A 24,415-nucleotide genomic window follows, 5' to 3' on the forward strand; every position below is an offset into this window, starting at 1 on the left:
CAGAGTTGATCACTGGATTGTCTTTCCTTCCATAGCCAGACATAGGAGACAGCAATAAATAATCCATTGAGCTGTACCTCTGCGGCCAACAGTTGCAACTTCTCAGGAGGAAGCAACTTGATTGCTTCTGTCTCCTTTATCGCAGTAACATGCAGTGCTAAGAAGCTTCTCATGTCTAAAAATGGAAGGAGCTGTGGCTAAAAGCATGTGCATGGGGAAGGGAGGCAATAACAGATGAACCTAATTTTTTCCTTCCTCCTTCTCTTTTGATTCAAGGTCTTGCTTTGTATAACATATACCTCCACATTTGAGCTGAATGGAAGTTCAGTGTTGAAGATTGCTGAGGTAAGTGCCTCTGTCGTACCATTGCTTGCGTCACTTAATATTTCCCCGCTACCTAGAGTGTGTCTTCCATACGTACCCTGAAACTGAACTAGTCCAAATCACAGTTACCATCTTAAGGACTGGTATTACCTTATGTCTAATGTGAAGAGATAGTTGCAAGTTGGGCAGGGTCAATGGGCTTGCATGGGAAGGCACTTTTGGAAACTGACTGACAATTGTGTATTACAGCATCGCACATTTACTACTCCTCATACTTTAGTTTGCCTTTTGCAATAGAAAAATTTCCTTGAGTTCTTTATAACACAGCACTGTGCTGATTCCCTACCTGGTGCAAGTCTAAAACTAATGAAGTTTCCTCAAGAGAGGTGTGTAGGCCATAATGTGCCATGTTAGCACAAGTGCCACAGTGTGCTGTGTGAGCCTTGTGCGTGTCTTTTTCCTAATACATCCAAGTAAAAGATGTACTACACCTCTAGATATATGGTGTTGTCCTGGTGCTATTAGTCACTCTTCTCCCTTTATTCCATTAGATTTTAGTCTGAATTAAATTGTAAAGGAGATTTGGAGTAGAAAAACATACCTGCAAGTCTATTAAGTGAGCCTTTGTAGATGGGTGATATTTTTAGTACAGTGTGTAGGCAAGCCACAGGGCTGTTTGTTCAGCCTAGAGAAGAGGCACAGGAACACTTAATACTCCTGTGCTGCACATGCTGTTGTGTGCAGAACGTATTATAAAATTATATTGTTAACATGATATGGGGAGGGCTAATGTCCATGGAGCAATGTAAAGGTAATATACATGCCCTACATTCTAAGTGTATGTAGACATTTAGAGATGTGTTCCTTCTCAGGTTTTGGTATTTTGGGTGGGGTTTTTTTTTTTTTTGTTAAAAAAAATCCCATGTGAAAATAGCTCACTTTACCTGGAAGTGACAGTATTGTCTAAGTTTAAGAATAAAATTGACCTTGCATTGTCTGTCAGAAGCTGAGAATGGGGCTGCAGGAATAACAGGGAACCAAAGAAAACGGCTGCCAGTTTGTAACAAATGGGCTTTAAAAGGCCGGGATACAACATAAACAGTTTGTATATCACATATACAGGATAAAAAAAGTAGTAATCATTCCAGATGTCCTGCACAGCTTAGACTTTGGTTTCTCTTATGCTATGTGAGGCCACAAGCTATGGCTATTTTTGGAGGTCTTTGTGAACCCCACCTGTAGATGCTGCAGCAAGGATGAACTGAATTCGTATTTAGAGCAAGCCACAACTTTTAAGTTTTACTGAACCCTCTTTTCAGTTTGTCCCAAACTGAAGAAAATACAGATAGTTTCCCTGCATTTTTTCTCAGCACACTTTCTAACATGCAAGGCAAAAGCTGATGAATTCAGCTTAGTGCATCTCTCTGCTGTAAGTAAAGAGCTCTAGCTTAGAGAAAATACTTGCTGGGAAAAGTATTTAATGGCTCTAAACCTTTCAGATTTTGATCTTCAAGAGCACTGCCTAAAACTGGGAGAAAATGGTCAATCAGTCAAGGTCTGTGTGCTATAAGCTGTGTGAGAAATCATATTTTCTGTTCTCTGTAAATTTGGATAACAGGGCTGTTACTCATTTAAAGCATCCTGAAAAATGGCAGTTTTCTTTCACAGATTGGAGTTAAACTCTGCTGTTCTGGGTAGCTGCGCTTCATTCCCAGAAGGCTAGCCTGCCATACCTTTACTCATATCATGGTACAAATTAGCACAATGATAGTTTGTCCTTTTTCTGTTAAAGTGAACAGGAGCTCTGATGCAGGCTGATGAGATGTGCCAGCAAAGCAAACAAAACTTTCATTTCTTTCAGGGAATTGAAACAAGTTGTAACACAGAGCACGTGTGTTTCTATTTGGAGTGTTTGGAGGTACAGCTATTTTCCCCACACTCATTGAGAAAATACTGCCTCAGTGAATGCCCCAGTCTTTCTAATTAGCAAGTCCCACTAGGCACATGGGTGCTTCCTCAGGTTCCTTGTAGCCAGATTTTTAGGTAAGACAAAGACTGTAACAGCTAGACTCAATATGCCTTTGTATCTGAATTCTACAAAGTATAATCAGCAGGAAACAGAAAATTATTTCCGAGTTCAGTGTTTGCTTAGCCTCAGCATTTATTGTTCTGACTTGCTGTAAGGGAAAGGTGGCAGAGAGGAGCTTTCTGCTTCAGTGCCCCTGCTATTTAGCATTTCTTTCCAAGCCAGTCCCTTATTTTTCCTGCCCTGCCCTCTGTAGCAAAGTGGAGCCACTGCAGAATTGGAAAGGTGCTGTCTGCACAGCTGTCTGCTCTAGAACTCTCTGAGGACTCTGACTGACAAGGCTATGGTCTGGCCATTTTGCACTGCCTGATCGTTCTCAATTCATGTGTACAAAATAATGGTACCCCAAATCTTTCTGAATATTATCAGCTTCAAATTAAGGAAGCATCCAACATGAAGGGTACTATATTTTGTGGCTTAAGTATTATTTGTATTGAAAACAGACTAAATCTTGCTGTGTGCACCTTCCCATGCTTGCCTAGACCCCTTCAAGAAAGTTTTGTTCAGTGTTGCTTGTTTTTATGTGCATATTTGTTACTCCCATCTGCCTTTTGGAGGTTTGTTTTGTTTGACTCTGTTGTGTTTCATTGGCTAACCCTTCTGTGTTTTGCTCTTAGTTGTGTTTTGCATGCCATAGAGCTGGAAGTCCCCGAATGCATGAAATGATCAAAATGTCCATTGCACACCTCCTCGGGGCCCTGAGCTCTCGCATTTTTACTGGTGCTTCTTCATCAATGGCTTTTCAAAAGGTACCTTGCCCAGCCATTTTAGAACACAGGCCTTCCATAGGATCAGAGCTCACGTGGACAGTACTGTTGCTCATTAGCTGGCATGGGGAGGGGAGAGAAGAAGGAGATATCAACCATGCTCTTTCCAGAAAGTCAGCCTACCTCTGAGAACGGTAGTTCATCAATTAATTCAGGTATTCTAGAAAAAGACTTACAGCTCATGAGAATGATCTCAGCAGCACTGGAATGGTTTGGCCTCTGCGAAGGGCTGGACGTGGTTAACAGGCTTTAGGATTTTTTGTCCACTGGAGTTCAGGTGATAGGTGAATGATGCACAGAGTTGGTCTGGGCCTTCTTTTAACTTACAAGACCATCTTCATCATTGACTGATTGATCTCAAGCTAAATAAAAACCTTATTTATTTTGGGGGATCTTGAAGTCTTGAAAAAGGGCAAAAAGAATAGATAAGCTGTCGATCCAGTCCCTTACATTATGCAAATGCATACAACTGTAACCTGTTCTAGTGTATTGTCAAAGGAGATAATCAGTCTCAGTTTGTCATTTGCATAGTGTTTTTAGCATGAGATAACGAGTGATATACATAGACTTGAAAAGCTCTGGAATGCTATCTCTCAGTGTAGTTGGGAAATAAGGGAAAATAAAGCAAGAGCCATAATTAAGTAGCTTCCATGTGTCATGTCTGAGATCACTCAAGATATAGTTTGTATCCAAGAAACTCAGTCATGTTTTCTTGTGCTTGTGGCTTTATTGAAATGCTGATATGTGAGGTTGCCCAAAGTGAGGAGGTCTAAAGGGTCTTAGGAACATACCTATATTGTTTTCTACTCCACTCTAACAAATGCAGAAATGTGCCAGCAACATGTTCATCTTAAACTTTATAGCCTTGAGACCACAGCCTTTTTTTCTTAGTCAATGGAATAGCTTGGTTTCAGTTCAGTCAGAGTTAGAAACAATCAAGAGTCTTGTCCATGTGCCTATGATTAGCCTATGTAATCAGAGCACTTTAATTTTTCCCTCTTGAAAGCTCATTCTCATTGGGGAACTATAAAAATGGCTTTAGATCATATAATATCCTTCTTATTCAAAAACATACACCAGATGTATTTATATATACACCTCATGCATATAATTTATAGTATATATATTTTTTTATAAATAGTATATATTTTTATATATAGTATATATTTATATTTAATAAAACCCCAACAAACTAGCTATATTTCCCAACAATGACAGAATAAAACCACAAAGACTGAAAAGTATGTGAGCAATCTTTCTTTTTTTTTTTTTTTTTTTTTATGGTCATTGTTAGCAGTAAAGTGCAGTGTAGGCCAAAGGACCAAAACACAGTCTGAGAAGATTGTATTGTATAGTTCTGTTGCAAACCTACTCGGCTCCATCAAGACTGTTACCCACTCCGTAGTGACTGTGTGGTAGTTACAGTGGTTACTACAGTTACAGCAGCTCTTACAGAGACCACCACCTCCCACAGAAAATCTGATCAAGGATAGAAACTGCATTTTGCAGTGTGCTGTCCACAGGATCCTAGCTGCGTTATGCTTTGGCAACTATTTGTATAACATCATCTGAGTGCAAAAGTCAAGTACAACTCTGTTCACAGCATGGTGTCAAAAACCTGCGAGCAGCTGGGCATGGAGCTGGGAACTGGATGATCCATTCATGTTCTTTCATTGCTACCTTGGCTCCCGTGGGATCGCTGAGCTGAGGAGCCTTCCGGTTGATTGCCAGTTATTAGTTAGGCAATTGTTTCTGTTATTTGTCGTAAAACACTATTGTATTTTCTGGATTAGGAAAGGCCTTCAAAGGCTTTCAGATGTGCTGCAGTATATGATAATTAATTGTAGAAAAAGTGGCAAATACCTATACAAGAGAAGCAACAGCCTTAAAGAATCAGAGGGTATTTATGCTGCAGATACAGACTTGGCAGAGTGAGAGTTACAAATAAGTATCAAGAAATGAACAATTGAAGCAGCAGTAAAGCAAGTGCCAAAATCACTTGGGTTTGACAGAAGGGGAGAACTTTGCCAATTTTGCCTTACCATTCCTGCAGCTGTGAGACTAACTGATGAAGTGCATGGTGCTTCGAGATGCTACTTATTCAGTTTTCCATATTGCTGAAAACTTTTAAAGTACTAATAAAGCAAAATGGACTAGTAAGGTAGGCTGACTATCTGTGTCCAAGAGACCTTGGTATCCTCCTAAAATGTGTTACTGGTAAGTTACAGTTCATATCTATGTACTGCTATCTTGTTTCCTCATCAGGTTTGCATTGAGACATATGTATCTAGCTGTCACCAGCGGAGCATTAACACCGCTGTGCGGGCAACCCTCAGCCAAATGTTGAGTGACTTGACTTTACAGTTACGACAAAAGCAAGAAAATATGGTGAGCCTTCTGGCATCAACAAATGGTTCCATGTCGATGGCTGCGTACCTTTTTGTTTCTCTGAATGCAGTGTATTGTACTGGCTTGTTGTGCCTTATGGCTTTTATTTGACACTTCCGCAGTTAATCGTGTTTAAAAGCTTTTTTGGGCTCTGACTCTGTGCCTGCCTCAGAGCAGTCTGTCAGAAACACAGCTCTCACATTGTCAGCTCTACTTGGCTGATTATTTTTTTCCCCTTCCATTAAACAAAAAAGGCTTTGTTCTGATGTCAGGCTGCCTTGGCCTTTTCCTTTCCCATTCTTTATTTTGTTTGCTTGTTTTCCTAAGGTTCATTGAAATCCTTTTGCCAAAGGTTTTTGCATGACAAATATTTACATAAACAAATTCTCAACTAAGGAAAGTATAATTGAGGTTTTTCTTCTACTTTTTTGTAGAAGATAATTTAAGCTGATGAAGTTCTCTGCTTGGTTGTTAGCAAAAAAAATTAAATAATTCCATTTATTACATTATTAAAATCCATGAGAGCTGTTTGGATGAAATCCCAGCACATTGTCAGCAAAACTGTATATGTTCTGGGCACATGTGATATTTCACTGGCTTCTTACATTCATTCGTGCTGCTTTGAATATTATTACATTATCAAAAAAGTACTGTTTGTAAAAGTCAGTTTCTATTTATCTGTAGTTGTACAGATTATTTTCCTTACATCTGTTTTGGGTTAAGATGATAAATTCTGTTTTGGATTATTAGACTAGATGAGCAACAGCAGAACAGAATTAATTGGTTTACTTAAGCTTACCTTCTGTCTGTGCTAAGTAGGTTCATTTTACCAGCCGAAACATTTACCAAAAAGAAAACTGACCAAAAACCAACCATACCAAATCAAAAGCATTATTTTTGACATTTCAGTTTGGGTCTGAAAGTTGAATTTTGTTAGTTTTCTTCTTAGCTGAGGAGTAGGTGAAAGTATATGAGAGCTGCATTTAGTTCCTGGCAGTTTGTTGTTGGCACTTGAGAGGAGATTTTGGCTTGACCCCTGTGTGCACTGATAGGAAGAATCCTATACCGCAGCTAAACCAAATGATGTAAGAGGTCGTTTCCATTTCCTGACTGCCATTAATTGTATTGGCACTGCAACATTAACGATGACAATGTGATAAATTGTCTAATTCTCAATTGTCTAATACTCAATTGATTTGGGTTTCTAAGCACTTGGTGAAATCTAGACTATGCTTTCCTCTCAATTATTTTCAGTGTGACTTCCATGCCTAGTTATTACTGTGGGGTTTTAGGTGTAGGAAATCCCTTAAGGATTTACAAATCCTAGTTGTAATCTAAGTGACTGTTAAAACAGATCTTAGGGACTTTTGAAAATGTTATGGAAAAACTTCACTTAAAAAAAATCTAACAAACAAAAAACCCAAAACAGATAGAGGACATGGATTTAAGAAAGTTGTGCTGTTAAAGTATTGCTTTTACAGTGTTTTTCTACTGCTTCCACTGATTACACCACCTTTCCCTTTCCTCAACAGACAATTGAAAACCATGACGCCTTGCAGAAATTCAAGGCTCAAGGTATTTGTACCACTTTTTTAGTGACTCCTTCTAATCCAGCTTTTTTTATGCTTCACCTTCCTTTCATCAGCACAGTACTGTTTGATGTCACAAGAATGGCATCTTCAGGATTTCTTACCTTCTCCATAGCTTGATGTTACCTGTGGTAAGAGCTGAGACAGCCCTGTTAGTTCCTGGTATTTTCAGTCCTGTCTTCATTTGGACCATGGTAATAGCATTGCACTCAACATAGTAACATATAATTGTTTCCAGGTGTTAACTTCTGTAATTAAAGGAGTTTCAGCGCTCTGGAGAAAGATTTTATAAGTGGCTTTACTTCCTAAATTGAAACAGATTCATAAAATAGGACATGGAATCTGAAAATGATTGAGTTACTGTATTTGAGGTCAGAGATGCGGTTTGTATAACAGCAGCTTTTGAAAGCTTATCACTAGCAAAGGTGTATTCACACTTGCCAAATGATTATTTTACAAGAGAATTCTTTCTACTCCTCTTCTGGGTTAACTTCCACCATCTTCCCTGATAGGTAAAAACAATTCCTGCTTTTGATCTTCTCATTGGATTTCTGCAGGAGAACTTGTGTGGATGGAGGCTAAAATCTTCGAAGTGCACAAGTGTCCCGTTTTAAGATCAGGACTTGATCAGACTCAGAAGCTGTGTAGTAGAGACAAACTACAGGGAGAGATACAGGAATTTTAGCTGCCATGTAGAAGTACTGGAGCCAGTCTTTTTTTTAATTAATTATTTATATACTTATTTTATTATCCAAAGTGGATTTCAGTTGATGTTCTGTAAATGCATGTAAGCGATCAATGCTCTCTCTGGATTTTATACTACTGCATTTTCATTGTGTGGAGATCCCTTTCCAATCTAGGACTTCTCCTACTGTATCTTCTCTATGAATTTTGGCAGCCCTGTTCATTGTTGAAGCTCTGACCAACTCTGAAAGTCTGTGTAGTGGGTTGAGGTTGTAATCCAGCTGCACGTATGTAATGCATATGATCTTTGTCCTTTTTGGAGGTACTTCAGCTGAGTCTCTTTGTGATGATGTTGTATCTGTCCTCACTGTGCTCTGTGAGAAGCTCCAGGCTGTCATAAAGTGAGTTATTTCAGTTTATAATTTGAATTTATTATCTGGAGATTGAGAGTGTCACTGATACATGTGATTGTACTGTTGTAGTTCTGGGATTAGGGACCAAAACTGTGCTTAAGTGAAGTGTTTATTAGAGGAAGTATCGTTCATGATGCATTAATTTAATCATCACTTGAGATAAGAAGCTAATTTGCCTTCTCTGTGCACTGTTGAGCTTTAAACAGCTTCCAGTAAATCTAATCTATAAGTAACTCTTATATGGCAGCAAAATACTTGTCAAAGGAGAAGGTTTTTTTTCTGGCTTGAAAGCAACCATTATAGAGAGAACAACAATTACAAGAGACATGGAAAAACCTAACAACAGAAACATTTAGTATGCAGAATTAATTGATACATCCTTCTTAGAAAGGCAGCATTTATCCAATTGAAATAATTTGTATTACCAAAGCATTCCTTAAATTTAGGAGTATCATACATTCTATCTTCTTGGAAATGCATGAGCCTGACTCATAAAATGCAGTTATTATGGGCAGTAATAGGGTGTTCCACTGCATTGAAATACTAGAGTCTCTTTTTGGCCAGTACTGTAACAGTAAATACTTACTCATGAGTTAAAAATTACTTCCTGTGGCATTCTAGCATGGCTTGACTAATGGTCTATTAAGAAATCAGCCAATAAAGCCTTAAGTGTTAGAGAGGTGACAAACCAAGCAAAAGCAATGCAAACATTATACAGCGATTATTTAAAAAAATATAGCAAGGTGGAAATACTTCAAAAGTTTTAAAGGAAAAACAAGTTCTTACTTGACAACATTGTTTCTGTATCAGTAAAATAAGATGTACCTTGCTACTACTGCCAGTTACAGATCACCTGAGCAGTAGCAAAAAAGCCAGTCTGAAACTATTTTAAATGTAGCATAATGTCTCTTTGGTTGGACTTTATGTCTCTGAAAGTAGCCTGTGATGAAATCGGGGAAATGGGAGAAAGGCAAAACAAGCATGCATCGGCACTTGCTTTTATATACTCTGCCATTTTGAGGAAGACTATGGCTTAGGAACTACCAGAATGGAAGACAGCGCAGACATCTTTGTGTGCAATTCTTCTATAGACTTTCCTCCCATCTAACTACATGTATCTAACTACAGCAAGATTTGAATGGGAAGGGTGCCTTAATTAGCATTGTTTAATCAGTGTCAGCATTTGGGAAAACAAAAGCATGATTCTGAATCTTCTAAAGGAACATTTTTTAATTTTTTTTTTTAGTTGTATGCATAGTTAACAGCACGATAAGAAGAGATCTTCAAAAGTGTGTATCTAACAATAGCAAGGGACAAAAACAGCTGAAAGATTAATTCTTTGTATCAAATTTTGCCCACATGTGAAGCTATAAACAGGTATCATCTAATATGTATTGTCCACCAAATGATATTCCCCTTGCATTACTGGTTATGAAATATCAAAACTGTCTGTCTACCTGACAGAATCTCTCAAAATCACTGAAAGTCTTTTAAAAAATTACCCGCAATCCCAGCTCCCCATAAAATGGTACTGAATTAGAACAGATTGAGGCATGCTGTAGATAAAGTAGAATAAGAAATTCAGAGGACTTAAAAGTACTCACTAAGCCATGATTTACTTCATGCTTGTAATTATGTACCAAGACTGTTAGGATCTCTAATTATGAGCTAAGCATAGTAAGGGATTCAGATTGAATCTGAGGAAAATAAATTTAATTAGGATGGCTCGTTAAAGAACCAACTCCATGAATGAAAAGCCTTTATTTCTTTCAAGGCTAATTTTCTTGTCTCCTTCAAAGGACTTTGTTGGCAGCAACTTCACTTTCTAACCTCCAGGTCAGTGAAGTGAGGTTTTAGTATGCTATACTGCCTATTCTAATTTCTTAGTCTGAAGATTACTTTAATTCTCCTAAATTTCAAGCTTATTAGAATTTGGTTTTGGGGAGGCACAGCTATGACTGATGAGGAAGAGTTCAAGGAGGTGAATGTTTTTTCTCGGGACCGCTGGTGACTTTGGTGACTCTGGAATTTGTGGCAGCAGTGATATGAACACAACAACTATGCTGAGGTGTGCAGGAGTGCCACATTCATTTCTTACCTACAGGAAACCAATATGGTAGTGAGAGGCATCAGAGCAATCAAGAGTGCAGGAATACCCTGTGTGTGCCCATGAAGTGTCAACTGCAAGATGTTGATGATATACATTAAGACACATTGTAAGAAAAGCTGTTGGGAAAGAAGGGAGTTGTATCTGGAATGTGTGCATCTTTCCAGATAGGTGTGGACTATTGTGAGGAAAAAGCTATCACCTCTAGTATACATGTAACCAGCAGCAGTTCTAAACGCACTCTAGCACAGAGTTAGCCTCAGGATTCATTATTTTCTGCATGGCATGTGAAACAGGTCCTGTTCTACTTGGATGAAAATTCATCTCTATGAACAAAAGGAATTCAGGCAGTGACAGAAGAGCAGACATTTCTCATTCTTGAATTTCAGTTAAGATAAATCCATTCTTTAGAGCTTCCTTTACCTACCATCATACATTAGAAAATACATTCCTCCAGCTTTCATCTTGGACCAAAAAAGAATGACTAAATCCTGGTCTTTTTAGGAATCAAAATCAGAATATGAATGCAATTGGTATGGGGAGCTACTTCTGTAAGGCAGACCTCAACCTTACTTGTCTCCTGAACCTGGCAGCTAATTCTGAGAGTAGGTGCAAGCACAGCGTATGTTACAAGTGCATCAGTTCCAGGTGTCCATGGGATCTTTTGCGTTCTTTCTCAAGAAGCTCACTTTGTGTTTATGGTTTTGACAGAGGAACTGGCAAGGCCCGGAAAGGTAGCCATGTCATCATGCGACTTCCTGCCTGTAGACATTCACTTTTGATCATTGTGGCTGTCACCAGGAAAGGAGGAAAAACTAACCAGCAGAGAGCAGCCTAAATGCCCTTCAGATTGCCTGAAGAAACTATCCAATAGTCCAAAGTCTTCTGGTTGTCTCCTTTTTCTCTGTTTAAGAGTTCCTTCCTCCTCAAGTTTTTAGATTGAATTTGAATAATTATTTCTGGTTTCTTCTTCCTCTTTTTTCACATGGATTTTTTTTTAATTCCTCACTCTGAAATTTGATGAATTAAATCTATTTTCTTTCTATTTCTATATTTAGAAAAAGTAGCAGATCACTGCGTGTGATCAGTACAAAATACATGGGATGATAAAGGTGATCACACCATTGTAAATCCATAAGAAGAGGCAAAATAAATCACTGTTTAAATTGCAGTATAATTTTCAAGTGAACTAATGTAGTTATCTTAGAAAATTAAATAATCTTTGTTTTAATGTGATGTGAATGGCATCTTTTCTCTTTGCCAGTGACAACCGGCAACTTCAGCTTCTTTACTTGGAGTGCATCCTCTCCATGTTAAACAGCTCCTCTCCCAGCATGCACCAGCACAAAGGGTTCACTGATCTCATATGGTGAGTACATCTGACGACTAATGCAAATATTCAGTTTGTAAGTATAAAAGGACCTTCTCCCCCCAGCTATGCAAACAAACCTGTAATAAATCTCCAGATGTGAGCAGAATTTCCTGTTAACCTACTATCAGTTCATTCTGTGCCTCATATAAGATTGGTTAGGACCTCATGCTCAGCTGGCACCTTAAACCCCTGTAGTGAATTATCACCGTAATGTATTTAGCCAGGACAGAAAAATCTCTTATGCTTTCTGCAATAGTTTGTATTTGTGTGTGGCATTAAACACACAGGTATTCTGCTTACTGTAAGAGTATGCTGTAGAGATTCTTACTGGTCTGATGCAGCAAAACAGGAAGATAAGAAAAATAATGTCAGATGATGTGCTGGTGACCAGAAATGCTTATGACATGCGTTGTATAAAGGCTGAGGCTAAATGGTCTTCATGGTGCTTCCATTTTATCAAGAAATCCTCTGTTTAATTTCCCTTCACCAGAAAGGCTTGACCTCTTTAGTGTTCATATCTACCTCTAAATTGTTTGATACCATCACCTTGGAGCCCTTGAAATAATCCTTTCCTTCTTTTTGTTTGCAGTAGTGCTTTTTTATAGCATACGGATAATTGAGTCATAGTAATAAAGCAAGAACGTAAGAAATATGGAGTTCCTTGCAGTCCATGCCCATCCTGTGACCTTAGCAGGCGATTGTGTTAAGAAAAGATATGTGTGGCTGTTAATTGCAAATGTATTTCTTGTGCTTTTACCCTGTAATTTTTGAAATGGAAGTGTTTGGCTTGGGCCCAATTCTAAGGATGCAACATGCAGAGGCACCCATAAATTCCCGTGCTGTCCCAGGAAAATCAGTGGCTGCTGGACTGGGAGGTCTTCAGGTTGATGACACTTGGCAAGGACCCTGTGTTGAGGCCTCTGGGAGCTCTAATGTAAGAGCAGAATTCTCTCTTTCATGACAAACCAATTTCAAAAATTTTTGCCCTTGAATTTCACCCAACCCTTTGTTTATGCTTATGTGACCGACTGTGGGGCCATCGTATAAGCAAGGCCACTGAAATGATCTCAGTTAAAAGAAAACACTTCCTGGTTTATTTCAAATTTACATCATTTTGATGATCCAGGTTACACTGCAAATAATCTACAGGTGTTTGTATTTGTAACTGTGTATCATGAGGGCAAGCCATCAGGGGCCGGACCTCTTAACCTGCATTGCTGCCAAGGAATATGCAACCTCCAGCTACATGCTTAAGATGAAGTGGGGAAAACAAAAACCACTAGGAAGACATGAAACAGTTTTAAGTGCAAACATCATTTTGACTATATAGCAGTGTAAGTATGCAGTAATCCATTAGCTTAGTAAAGTTGTGTACCAAACCAATAGTTGTCTGTGTTCTTTAAGGAGCTGTTGTCTATGTGCACACAACTTTCTTTCTGGCTAGCACTTTGTAGTCAGTTGTCAACAGAAGATAAAGAAGGGAGCAGACAGATTTAGTTCTGTGTTCTTCTGACAGTGTTCTTCATAGTTTGATACAGAAGCCCTTTGATGGGACTAAGATGTGTGGGGAATATGTTGCTGTTGCATCCTGTGACTACACCTGCTTCGAGGCAGGCACATTTCTTAAGCAGTGAATTGATATGTTTTGAAGTGTACCTGATTGGAGGAAGAAATGGAATAAGCAGACTCAAAGTTGTTATCTGATGTCTGATTAAAACTGGTTTTCTTTCTATAACTTCAGGAAGCCAAGCTGTTTTAGCAAGCACATTAGGAGAAGCAATGAAAGTTCTGGACTGCATAAAAATCTTGAGAAAATAGGATGTACAGAGGATGTGTTACTCTTTATGCTGAATCAGTACTTGTCATTGGGTGCTTGCTCTAGGCGCCAGCTGAACCTCTGAGGCATATGAGTGAAAATCAGGTTTGGGACTGCATTCTCATGCAGCACTTGCCTTTTCAAATTAGGGTCTTGCAGACTGAAGTAAAATGTCAAGTGCGTGAGTGCAAAGCTAAAATAACAGCTAATGGAGCAAAGTGCTGAGTTGGTTGTGGTTCTGGTTCCACAGAAGAGTCATCTGCTGGTTTGAATCACTTGTCTTTCTGCATGAGCACTCAAGTTAATTGAAGGAAGGACAGTGTTTTTAGTGTATAGTGGCGTATGAGGAGTTACAGTGCACATTGAGTTACTGTAGAGGTCTTTAATGATGTTCTCAAAAGCCACCAAAACAGAGGCTTACAACTAAGAGTGCTTACTAAAACAGGTGCATGTGCAGTTCAGTGATGGAACATCAGGCCTTCTAGTTAACATAGACTGGGTTTTGTTTTGTCAGATTTTTTTAAAGCTCCCCAGTTGGACTGAAGAAGAAACGCTTGGCAGTAGAAAACCAGAATTTCTACCTTGCGATAGGTTGCAGCCAATGAAAAATGCGGGCATGTTATCCTGTAAAGGGCAGCACTGTGCAGCAATATGAACTTCCAAAATCAGTACCATGTTTATAAAGCACCCAGAAGTATTTCCATATGTACTAGTGTGCTGATGCTTGGGAGGTGAAAAAACCCTGGTGTAATTTGTTACTCTATCTAACCACTGCTGTTGACTGATCATTAAAACAAGAGTGTGTATCTCATTTAACTGTGGGCTATTTTCAGTCTGTTCCTGTGAGATTTTTTTTTTTCCAGTTACCATCTGCTGCTTTTCTCTTTTTCTCAGGAAGCAACTGTGTCCAGCCCTAGTAGTAATCCTGGGAAATCCAATCCATGACAAAACTATCACCTCTGCCCACAGCAGCATCTGCCTTGAGGCTGATTCACCTTCCTCAGGGATCTCTGATCATGGCCGAGGTTCAGGTTGTTCCTCCACAGCACCTGCCCTCAGTGGGCCCGTTGCACGGACCATATATTATATTGCAGCAGAACTGGTTCGACTGGTGGGGTCAGTGGAATCCATGAAGCCTGTGCTGCAGTCACTCTATCACCGGATATTGCTTTACCCACCACCTCAGCACCGAGTAGAAGCCATCAAAATTATGAAGGAGGTAGGATAATCATATGTGCAAATCCAGGCATGTAAAGCCAAATGTTTATTTAACAGTAAATGTTGCTGATATGTGCATACCTGTCCATTCCATACCTTAGCACTACGGATGTTGAAGTCACCCTTTCTCAGCACAGCTGTTAGATGAAAGCCACTCTGACAAATATTTTTAGCTTTACAAAGTTGTAATGGCTATATTTGTCTCCATAACGCAAGCTGCTATGGCAACTCCGTAAGTGTTCATGCTGTGGTACTGCAGGGAGCAGATCTTATCACTGAGTCATGACTGCTCTTTTGGGTGAGATACAGTGTAGTGATCCAGTTCTCAACTTCCTTGGCATCTTTCCTCACTCTCTGCTTTTGCTAGAAGGAGACATTCATCCTCACAGTGTAGTATTCCAGGCATTAAGGTGAATGTATGCTTTGATTACGTGCCAGGTTTTTGAAATACAGTTTCCTTGAGCTTTATTAGAATAGCCACAAGGAAGCTGCCAATATCTTAAGCGGCCATATCAAGACTACTCTATTCTGGCCTCTTGCCCAGTGCCTCTGACAGCACTAGAACTGAAGCATTGTAAGACTTCTTTGAGCAGCAGCTGAAATCATGGGCTCTTCCATTTCACATATGCAGCTTTCTTCTCATGTTGCGGAACACAAGGCAGCTTACGTAATTTGTATGATCAGTGGTCTCTCAGAGGATTTTTGTTCTAACTTGTGCATACCTAGGCTGTTCTGTGTCTGAAGATCTAACACCACACAGCCACCCACTGGGTTGTTGTCTGAACTGGCAGTCACCCTGGCACTTGTCTTCCTCTAATTTTAAACAACAGCAAGATAACAAGTGAAATTTTAGGAAAGCTCAGTCTAATGTTGTTTCCTGCAGGACATACCTGTTGCCTCTTTCTGCTTATTAATACGGGCTTGTTTGTAAAGCCGCCTCCTTTGTGGGCATTAACAGGACACCACCCAGCAGGTAAAGTCAGAAGGAATCACTTTGCCTATCTTTGCTTAATTCTAATTTTGTAACTGGGTGACTGAAGACAAAGGCCCCCTTTGGTATATAACGTAATGCAAGATACTTGCTCTATATTTAGGCATAAAGATTGTCTTGTGTGCGGTATCAGTTGAAACATATACAAAACACCTACAACAAAAATGTAAAGCACTGGAGAACATTGTGTGTGTGATTCTTGTTGAATGTTTTGTTCTTCTCTATCTGCTTTTCTGCCTTTAAAAAGAGGAAAGGTAGCTTTAATAGGTAAAATATCAGTGTGTTGTTTTCCCTTGCTGTGAGAAATTACAGTACTGCTACCTCAGGTTCCAGGGATTGATAGAACTATGACTCATTTATTGTATTTAAATAATGCTTAGATAATCCTCTAGTAACTTCTGCTTCCTTTCCTTTCAGATACTTGGCAGTCCTCGGCGGCTTTGTGATTTGGCAGGGCCCTGCTCTTCTGAGTCAGAATCCAGAAAGAGGTCTATTTCTAAAAGGAAGTCCCATCTGGATCTTCTCAAGCTGTACGCTTTGTTTTCTTCTTTAGCCTCTTCTCTTTTAAACCTGTGCACATAGGACGCTTAAACAGTTGTATTTACAGAAGAATAACCAAATATGAGCCAGGGTATCGCCCTGATTAAATAAGATGTGAAAATGGAAGAGAGGTAAAAGGTCGTACTGCTTTGTTGTCAGTCTGGGCCTGTTTGTAAAGGCATGGATAACTACCTTGTGGAGTTTGTGAAAATACCCAGATATGTTTGTTTACAGCTGGAAATTCTTAGGTTCGAGTTCCTAACCTTCCAATGAAATAACTGTGTGCATATTTAAAGATACATTTCCATGATGAAGTCAAAGGAGGTAATAAAAAATTTAAACATTGTCAGATTGAGCAAGAAGGATTCTCAGTTCTTGTAAAGGTCCTGTCTTGTAGATAAGATAATTTTCAGGACACAGATTGCTTTAAATTTAGTTTCAGTTGGATGTTGAGGGTTTTTTCCAGTGTAAGTGCTTATCTGTAGGGGAAAACATGCTGTGCATGGCCACGTCCACATGGGAGACTTAATAATTAGTTCTAATACTAGTTGTCTTCCTCAGGTGTGGTCTTACAGGTTAATTTCACTTTTTTTTCATGTTTGTGGAGGGGTGGTGTTTGATGATGGAGCTCACTATACGTGCTGCATCACTTAAACTCTGTTTTAATTGTAGCATCATGGATGGGATGACAGAAGCATGCATCAAAGGTGGTATTGAAGCATGCTATGCTTCAGTGTCTTGCGTCTTTGCCCTGCTTGGAGCATTAGATGAGCTGAGCCAAGGGAGGGGTCTTAGTGAAGAGCAGATCCAGCTGCTGCTCCGTCGCTTAGAAGAATTGAAGGATGGGACCGAGACAAGCAGAGACTCCATGGAGATCAATGATGCTGACTTCAGGTGGCAGAGGCGCATCCTGTCCTCAGAAAATCCTGCCTGGGAATCAGGAAATGAAAAGAGTCCTGATATTAGCATTAGCGTTACCACAGACACTGGTCAGACCACTTTGGAAGGGGATATGGGACAGACAACTCCAGAGGATAATCCAGAAAGTCAAAAAAACTCACTGCCATCTCCAGCTGGACACGAAAACAGAGAGATTCACTGTAGAGAACCAGAGTCAGAAACCATCGACCAGCCAGATGTTGTTCAGAGAAGCCACACCATAGTCTATCCAGATATAACTAACTTCTTATCAGTTGATTGCAAGACCCGGTCCTATGGATCCAGATACAGTGAAAGTAACTTCAGTGTAGATGAACAGGACCTTTCGAGGACTGAGTTTGACTCATGCGATCAGTATTCCATGGCAGCAGAGAAGGACTCAGGCAGGTCAGATGTCTCAGACATAGGCTCTGACAATTGCTCTCTGGCTGATGAGGAGCAGACACCACGGGATTGTCCAGGTCACAGATCCTTACGTACTGCTGCTCTCTCTCTGAAATTGCTGAAAAACCAAGAAGCAGACCAGCACAGCGCACGGCTGTTTATCCAGTCACTTGAAGCTCTTCTACCTCGGCTTATAGCTCTTCCCAGCATAGAGGAAGTGGATGGAGCACTGCAGAGCTTCTCTTCAACCTTCTGCTCAGGTTTGCAAGCAATTATTTACTGTCTAACCAGCATGCACACTGTGACAGCACTGTACACAGACTCTCCTGTAGGATTTCATCTTCAGAGAACATATCCAGAATAAGGAGGTTTGTGCTTTACAAAGCACATTGCTCCACAGCAGCACACTTCATTTAGGGCAAAGCAAATTGAATATGCAGGCACTGATTCAAAGGGAGGCCAGTCCATTGACTCTTCACAGGCTCTGCATTGTGCCCTCAGTCAATAGAGAAATCGAATTTTCTGTAGTAAGATACCTCTTCATGGATTTGTGAAGATCTGCTGAGAAAATTTGCACATTTGTCATTAAAGAGAGGTTGGGGTTGCCTCTTAGCATGAAAGTGGTGTGGAGAGGACCATCACCTGTTTTGAAACAGATTAAAGTAGCTTAGTACATCACTGCATTACTATTAGTAATGCCAGCCTTGCAAAAAGGGTGATAAAAATCCCACAGCAGTAAGCTCTTGGAAGGATAAGAAAAGAGGAGCAACTCTCTTCTTCACTCTCTTGTTTTTCTTAATACTGCTATCTATTATGACAGGCAATGCAAAGCTCAAAGCCCAGACCAAGTGAAAAATAGTTAAAGATCTTGGCTTTTAAGAGATTAAATACCTGCAGTTCTTTCTGGGTTAGAACTTTTGGGATCTTGACTTGGTCAATCGAAAAAACGCCATGCAAAGGCTATTTTGTCCTGTTGATAGTATATTTAAAATGTATATAAATATATATTTTTAGAAGGGCTTCTTTTTCCTGACAATGGCCAAAGTGGAAACGTTTGTTAAAATATATTTCTCTGTTTCTTTAGCTTAACTCACCACAATTGCCTTTCCTGTTGCTCCTCTCCTACCCATTGCTTCATTCATTTGTGCTCTCTCATACACATTAAACTCATACAGAGTCAGAAGGGATGCCTCCTGTCATCATACAGCTTAATTTAGATATGAAGCTGGGTGAATAAGCTGGTGTTCCTGATACCTTGTTTAAACGCTGCCCAAATAAGGCCTAACTCAGGAATATGGCTGTCGTGGTTTAACGCAGACGGCAGCTAAAAGAACCACACAGCCATTCGCTCAGTCCCCCACTCCTAGTGGGATGGGGGAGAGAATCGAAAATGGAAAAAAAAGTAAAACTCATGGGCTGAGATAAAGACAGTTTAATAGGACACAAAAGGAAGATGATAACAACAACAATAATAATGTGATGAACAGCACAATTTCTTACCACCTGAAGTTGATGCTCAGCAAAACCCTGAGCTGCCCCGCCTCCCGGCCCACCTCCCAGTTATATGTGGACCATGATGTCATATGGTACAGAATGTTGCTTTGGCCAGTTTGGGTCAGCTGTCCTGGCTGTGTCCCCTCCCAACTTCTTGAGCACCCCCAGGCTTCTCGTTCACAGGCTGAACGAAGAGAAGCTGAAAAGTCCTTGACTGTTTGGCAACAACTAAAAACATCAGTGTGCTATCAACATTATTCTCACCCTAAATCCGAAACACAGCGCTATGCCAGCTGCTAGGAAGAAAACTAACCTTGTCCCTACCAAAACCAGGACAATGGTAGATGCCATTCTTAAGAAACATTGGCCATGTTATATCACAGGATATATCTTAAAGGGGACATTAATTACATTCCTAATTAAGGTGCTCAAAAGCATCCTTTCTGTCACAAGGAATTTCTTTTTCCTGAAAAAGCGTGATCTTGAGGTTATGCCAAAAGACCAGGACTAAAAGTCTAGCTCAAACTTTTGTGCACCCATTCCCTCATGCATGAATGAGTATACCACTTCTTTTCTTGCTTGTCTGTCAAATCCCTTTAGAACATTTTAAAGCATTGGAAGAGGTAGACCTAGCAGACTTCTAGATGTTAAGGGTAAATGTGGCTTTTATTGTCATCCAGCATGACTAATACAGTGAGAAAGATGAAAGAATATCACTCGATTTCTGCATTAAGACTGTAATTTCTGGTTTGTACATCTCTCTTTAAAAAGATATTTAATCTTGGACTTAGACTGTTGAGTTGAGAAAGACCTTTCACTTTCATAAGAAGGCTAACCCCATGGCTAAATCTGTACTTAAAAGTGTACACCATGTTTCCAGTCTGATTTGGTGAAGTATTCTTAGAAGATGCCACTCAATAAGGAATCATGGAAAAAAATCTAGTAGCAAGTTACTGTATTAAAATAGCTTGGAAGAGGTATCCTGGTGTTTTCACAGAGCTGTGGCTGTTACGGACTTGTAATTTTATGCTCTCACAAGATCTGTGCAGTTCATGTTTCAGTTGGACACCTGGAATGAGACTCAATCCAGCTGAAACAGTCACTTGTGCCTCAGATCTTAAGCAAAAGTCCATCAGTCCTCCTGAGGTGAGGACTTGTGTTCCTGTGTAGGTGACAGAGGTGTGAGTTTGAAGACCTGTGGAGAGAGAGACTTACTAAAGTTGAAACACATGTCTGGGAGTAGGAACTCCCCTTGGAGAGCTTCTAAGAAACCAGTCTGATCTGCCTCTATATGCAATGTTTGAGTCTCTACTTCAGGACTCCTTCATTAGCACCAACAGTTCAAGGCACAAATTAGGTGATGAAGTTGGAGTAAGTGGTCCTGCTCCTTGTATGTACAACATCTATTCATGTATACTTCCTGAAGAATACATTAGGAAATTTGAGTATTGGTTAAGATTCGAGTTAAGAAGAGAGGCAGGTGCAGTTCTGAGGCCAGCCAACACAGAAGCAGTATTTTTGCATTTCTCAGAGACCTTATTTAACTCCTTTGTTTAATTTTTCAATTTTGGTTACACTCAAAGTGGGAAAAATACATTAGTTACAATTTAGTAGTCTTTGTACAAGCTAGGTCCTTAAATAGTATTGTAATACTATTATGTTTTCATAGGATTGAAAAGCAGTGAAAGGAGGTAGGAATTTGAGGCACTGTCATCGGAGTATAAGCATGGAAAAAGTGAAGTCATCTAAGCAGAGTTATAGTGAAATTAAGATTTGGAAGCCAGTTGGTTAAAAGCTTTTCTAATCTATAGTTTTCATCTTTCCTCAGAAAGTTCCCCCTTGTTGCTAGATAAAACCAACGCCAAAAAATTCCTTGGTGACACTGGAGTGTGATGTCTATCTTAAAAAATACTGAATTATCTAAAAATTCTCAACATTATGTTGACTTGCACAAAACATTAAGTTTGCGTTTTTTCAGGACCTCCTTTTACCTGGCCAATTTAAATGACCTGTTGTCTCTGTTAAGACAGCGTACTAACCTTATTGTTTATTATAGCTGGCAGATTTTTATAATTAAAGTTGATGATCGGTATTCTCTTAATTCGGACATAACTATTCTCATGAACTGCAGTGTCAAGGCATTAATTCTAAAAATTGTGTGCAATTGTGTGAATAAGAGCAAACATTTTTAGCATGTCTTTTCAGTTTTGATTCCATAGCTTTTAGCTGCAAGGTTTTTATGTTGTTAAGCATCATTGCAAGTTTAGGCATCAGCTAATCTGCTTTTGAGATCTCAACGTCTCTCAAATGCAGTTGTTTATTTTCCCATATTTTAGAAGAAATTAGGGACCATATTTTTCCCAAACACTTTTGGGTGCTCAAAAACATACCCACTATTTAGTAGCCACTTTTATCTGCAGTTATACACCTTCCTTTTTAGCTGTAGTTTTGTATAGGAGGTTGCACATTTTAAAAAATATTTTAATGCAAAATAAAGTGGGCTTTTTTTTTCTTTTACATACCTCTCTGCCTTGAGGTTTTTATTACTTTAGCAGATTCTAGTCCCCAAGGTACATATTTAAGAGAGATAAGGCATCAAATCAATATATTCTAGCTACATCAATATCATGATCCTCCATCCAACAAAGTGTTAAGATGCATGTTTACCTTCAGTGATGAAGGAGTCACTGGAGCTACTCATAGGCTACTTTCAAGCACGTGGTTGCAATTTTGGTATTAGGTATAGATTCTCTGTTAATGTTCACCACGAGAAATCTACCCCAAGCACACGGCAACCCGTGTGGGTATGGTGTGTGGCCAGTCCTATCACTCCTCTTCCACAAAGGTTGCTCCCTTGAACAGCTATTCATTTTTTAGACCCACCCTGGAACAGTTACTCTCTTTCTAAATCCGCCCTCAAACAGTTACTCACCTTATCCACGCCCCCAAAGTGACGACAGTGGAAAGTCCGAGAAGGCAGCAGCACAGAGCTTTCAAACCCTCACGAGGCAAGAAAAACATTTGCTTCTTTTTTGTGTGTGGATTTTTTTTTTATGTTAATGGTTTGTGGTAATTTGTCTAAGAAGAGGCATGAGATTTATGGTGGGAGGAATATATTCACAGTAAACCACTGCAGCAGTTAACAAATGACACAGCTTTTCTTCATCATGTAACTAACCTTGGAAGATGGTTTTTTGTTTCATTTCAAATGTTCCTCTAGGATAAAGCTTACTCCTTACTCTTGCCTAGTTGCACATCACAGTTGATGTGAAAACCATGAAATATTGTGGGTCATTTGGGGGGGAGGGTCTAATATTTCTGGTTTTTTTCATGGCTCAAACTACAGACCATGGGAATTCAATTAGGTATTGCTCCTACTTGATTTATGCTTTTCTACCAGTAGGTCAACTAACTCAGAGGAAAATTATGTGCTATTCATCCTACCTGGGAAGAAGGGATTGTGCTACAGGGCATGGTTTTCATACAAATAGTGTTTTCAGGAGTACTGAGCGCTTACAGGTGGCTTATGGCTCTGACAGAGCTACAAGCGCTCAGCTGTGTAGAAGGCAGGTAACTAAACAGGGCTTGGAGTTGTAACCAGTTCCAGCCAGCTTGGCCCCAGATATTTGCCCACATACCTCTAGGCCACGGAGAGAATGATAGTTACAGCCTGATCCTGCACAGTGCAAGCACTCCAGTCCCCATCCAACAACTTACTTAGCCAGGACTCATTTACTGGGGAGTTAAAAGGGCTGCACCCTCATTAGCACCATTTGGTGCAAATATGCTCAGTTAAGTAGCAGGCTTTGCCTCTGCCCCCTCCCACCTCATCTTTCCAGTTTGCATTGCAGATGTATCCTGCCCTTTGCTTTGTACCTGGCAGGCATCCCAATGAATGCTGGTGCTCCTTGTGTATTTCAAGTTTAGCGTGTTGCTTTGCTGGACTGTGACTGGAGTGTTCCATTTGCCTTGCAGAAATGCATTTTAGATGGACTACTTATTTTTCTATTCCCTATTCTAGTGCATTTAATAGTGTAATTTCTACTGATGGTTCATTAATTATTCTAGCAATCTGTTGCTGCTGAAATGCTAGGGTTAGTTTCTGATTTATTTTTTTCCAGGCAAAATTTGTGTAAAACGTGAGAGCTCACATGATGTTTTTGTTAGGTATGATGCACTCACCAGGATTTGAGGGAAACCTAAATTTCAGCTTCCAGACTCTGATGAATGCAGACAGTCTCTACATGGTCTCACATTACACTCTGCTGCTTAACCTAAAATTGGCCAACTCTGATTACTACAGGAAGAAGCCTGCCCAAGCCCCTGTGTTGCTGGTGAGTTGGGGAATATGGGAAAACTTAAAAAAAAGAAAATTTGTTTTGCTTCCTTTCACATAAAAGCCCACATGTAAAGCCTTCAGGCTGCTTGCTAAGTGGAGAAATAATAATTGCAAATGAAGTATTCTCCAAGCTGCTTATGAATCTTGCATGATAAATGTCATGCATCTGAATTACACGGTTTCTCTGTAATTTGGGGAGGAATGAATTCTGCTTACTGATTATCATTAAAGTAGCAGTCATTTTGATGGATACTCTGTCTTCAGAACAGATCTTAATTAGCGTCATTGATGTAGCAAGTATTGTTTGTGCACATTATCAAGGGATATACCTTCATCTTGCAACTACTTTTGAGTATAATGACAAATTTCTTGCTTAATACTTGATTTGTATTTATGCAGATGAAGACATGAGAGAGTGAAAAATAATTAGGTTTTATTAGTATGAACTGATGGTTTTTGTGGCACCTGGGATTGCTCAGCTTCTTCAGCTTTTTAAAAATTGTTTTGAAGGCTGCAGGAGTTATAAAACATGAATCTATGTTTTTCAACTAAGTTGCCCAAGAGAAGTTGTTTTAGAGTTTTTCTAAAAATAAAAAAATCAATGATATATGGAACAAAAAAAAAAGAAAAAAAAATTCTGTCAAAATGTACCATTATTACTGAGCTTCCCATGTAAAAGAATATATATTCTAGAAGACCTCAAAAACAAGTGGGTTTTAACATCATCATCATCAGTTCTGGTATGTTCTTCAGCAGCTGTGAGAGCAAATATGAGACTCAGAACCTTTTCTAGGGGCAGCCTTGTGCACAACAGGCCTGAGCATCACCTAAGTATTGTTGAAAGTAGTTCAGATACCTAATTGGACCTCAGTTCATCTGTGATGACTGTTCAATGCAGAAGGGCCTGATTGCTGGACAGGCAGCATTAGGTGCCACAACTTCTTTTTATTGGAATTGAGATCCT

General features: G+C 39.5%; 1 protein-coding gene across 10 annotated transcripts in view; it reads left to right on the plus strand.

The window, feature by feature from the left end:
- ARFGEF3 (ARFGEF family member 3) overlaps positions 1 to 24,415 on the plus strand; it is a 101,159-nt gene that overhangs the window by 39,714 nt on the left and 37,030 nt on the right. For 3 of the 10 annotated variants that reach the window (XR_012834548.1, XM_075748234.1, XM_075748235.1), the window contains exons 5-15: positions 277 to 345; positions 3,028 to 3,159; positions 5,443 to 5,565; positions 7,098 to 7,140; positions 8,161 to 8,239; positions 11,623 to 11,727; positions 14,441 to 14,765; positions 16,173 to 16,285; positions 16,968 to 17,878; positions 22,037 to 22,120; positions 23,280 to 23,446. Coding sequence is in view for 9 of the 10 variants with exons in the window: in XM_075748234.1 (XP_075604349.1) it covers positions 277 to 345; positions 3,028 to 3,159; positions 5,443 to 5,565; positions 7,098 to 7,140; positions 8,161 to 8,239; positions 11,623 to 11,727; positions 14,441 to 14,765; positions 16,173 to 16,285; positions 16,968 to 17,878; positions 22,037 to 22,120; positions 23,280 to 23,446 (2,151 nt within the window). In the remaining variant the exon portion in view is untranslated. Of the gene's footprint in view, positions 1 to 276; positions 346 to 3,027; positions 3,160 to 5,442; positions 5,566 to 7,097; positions 7,141 to 8,160; positions 8,240 to 11,622; positions 11,728 to 12,509; positions 12,665 to 14,440; positions 14,766 to 16,172; positions 16,286 to 16,967; positions 17,879 to 22,036; positions 22,121 to 23,279; positions 23,447 to 24,415 lie in introns of those variants that run through there. The other 7 variants (XM_075748239.1, XM_075748240.1, XM_075748237.1 and 4 more) reach the window with 6 other exon arrangements.

Source organism: Balearica regulorum, chromosome 3 (genome assembly GCF_011004875.1).
Source record: "Balearica regulorum gibbericeps isolate bBalReg1 chromosome 3, bBalReg1.pri, whole genome shotgun sequence".
Taxonomy (NCBI): domain Eukaryota; kingdom Metazoa; phylum Chordata; class Aves; order Gruiformes; family Gruidae; genus Balearica; species Balearica regulorum.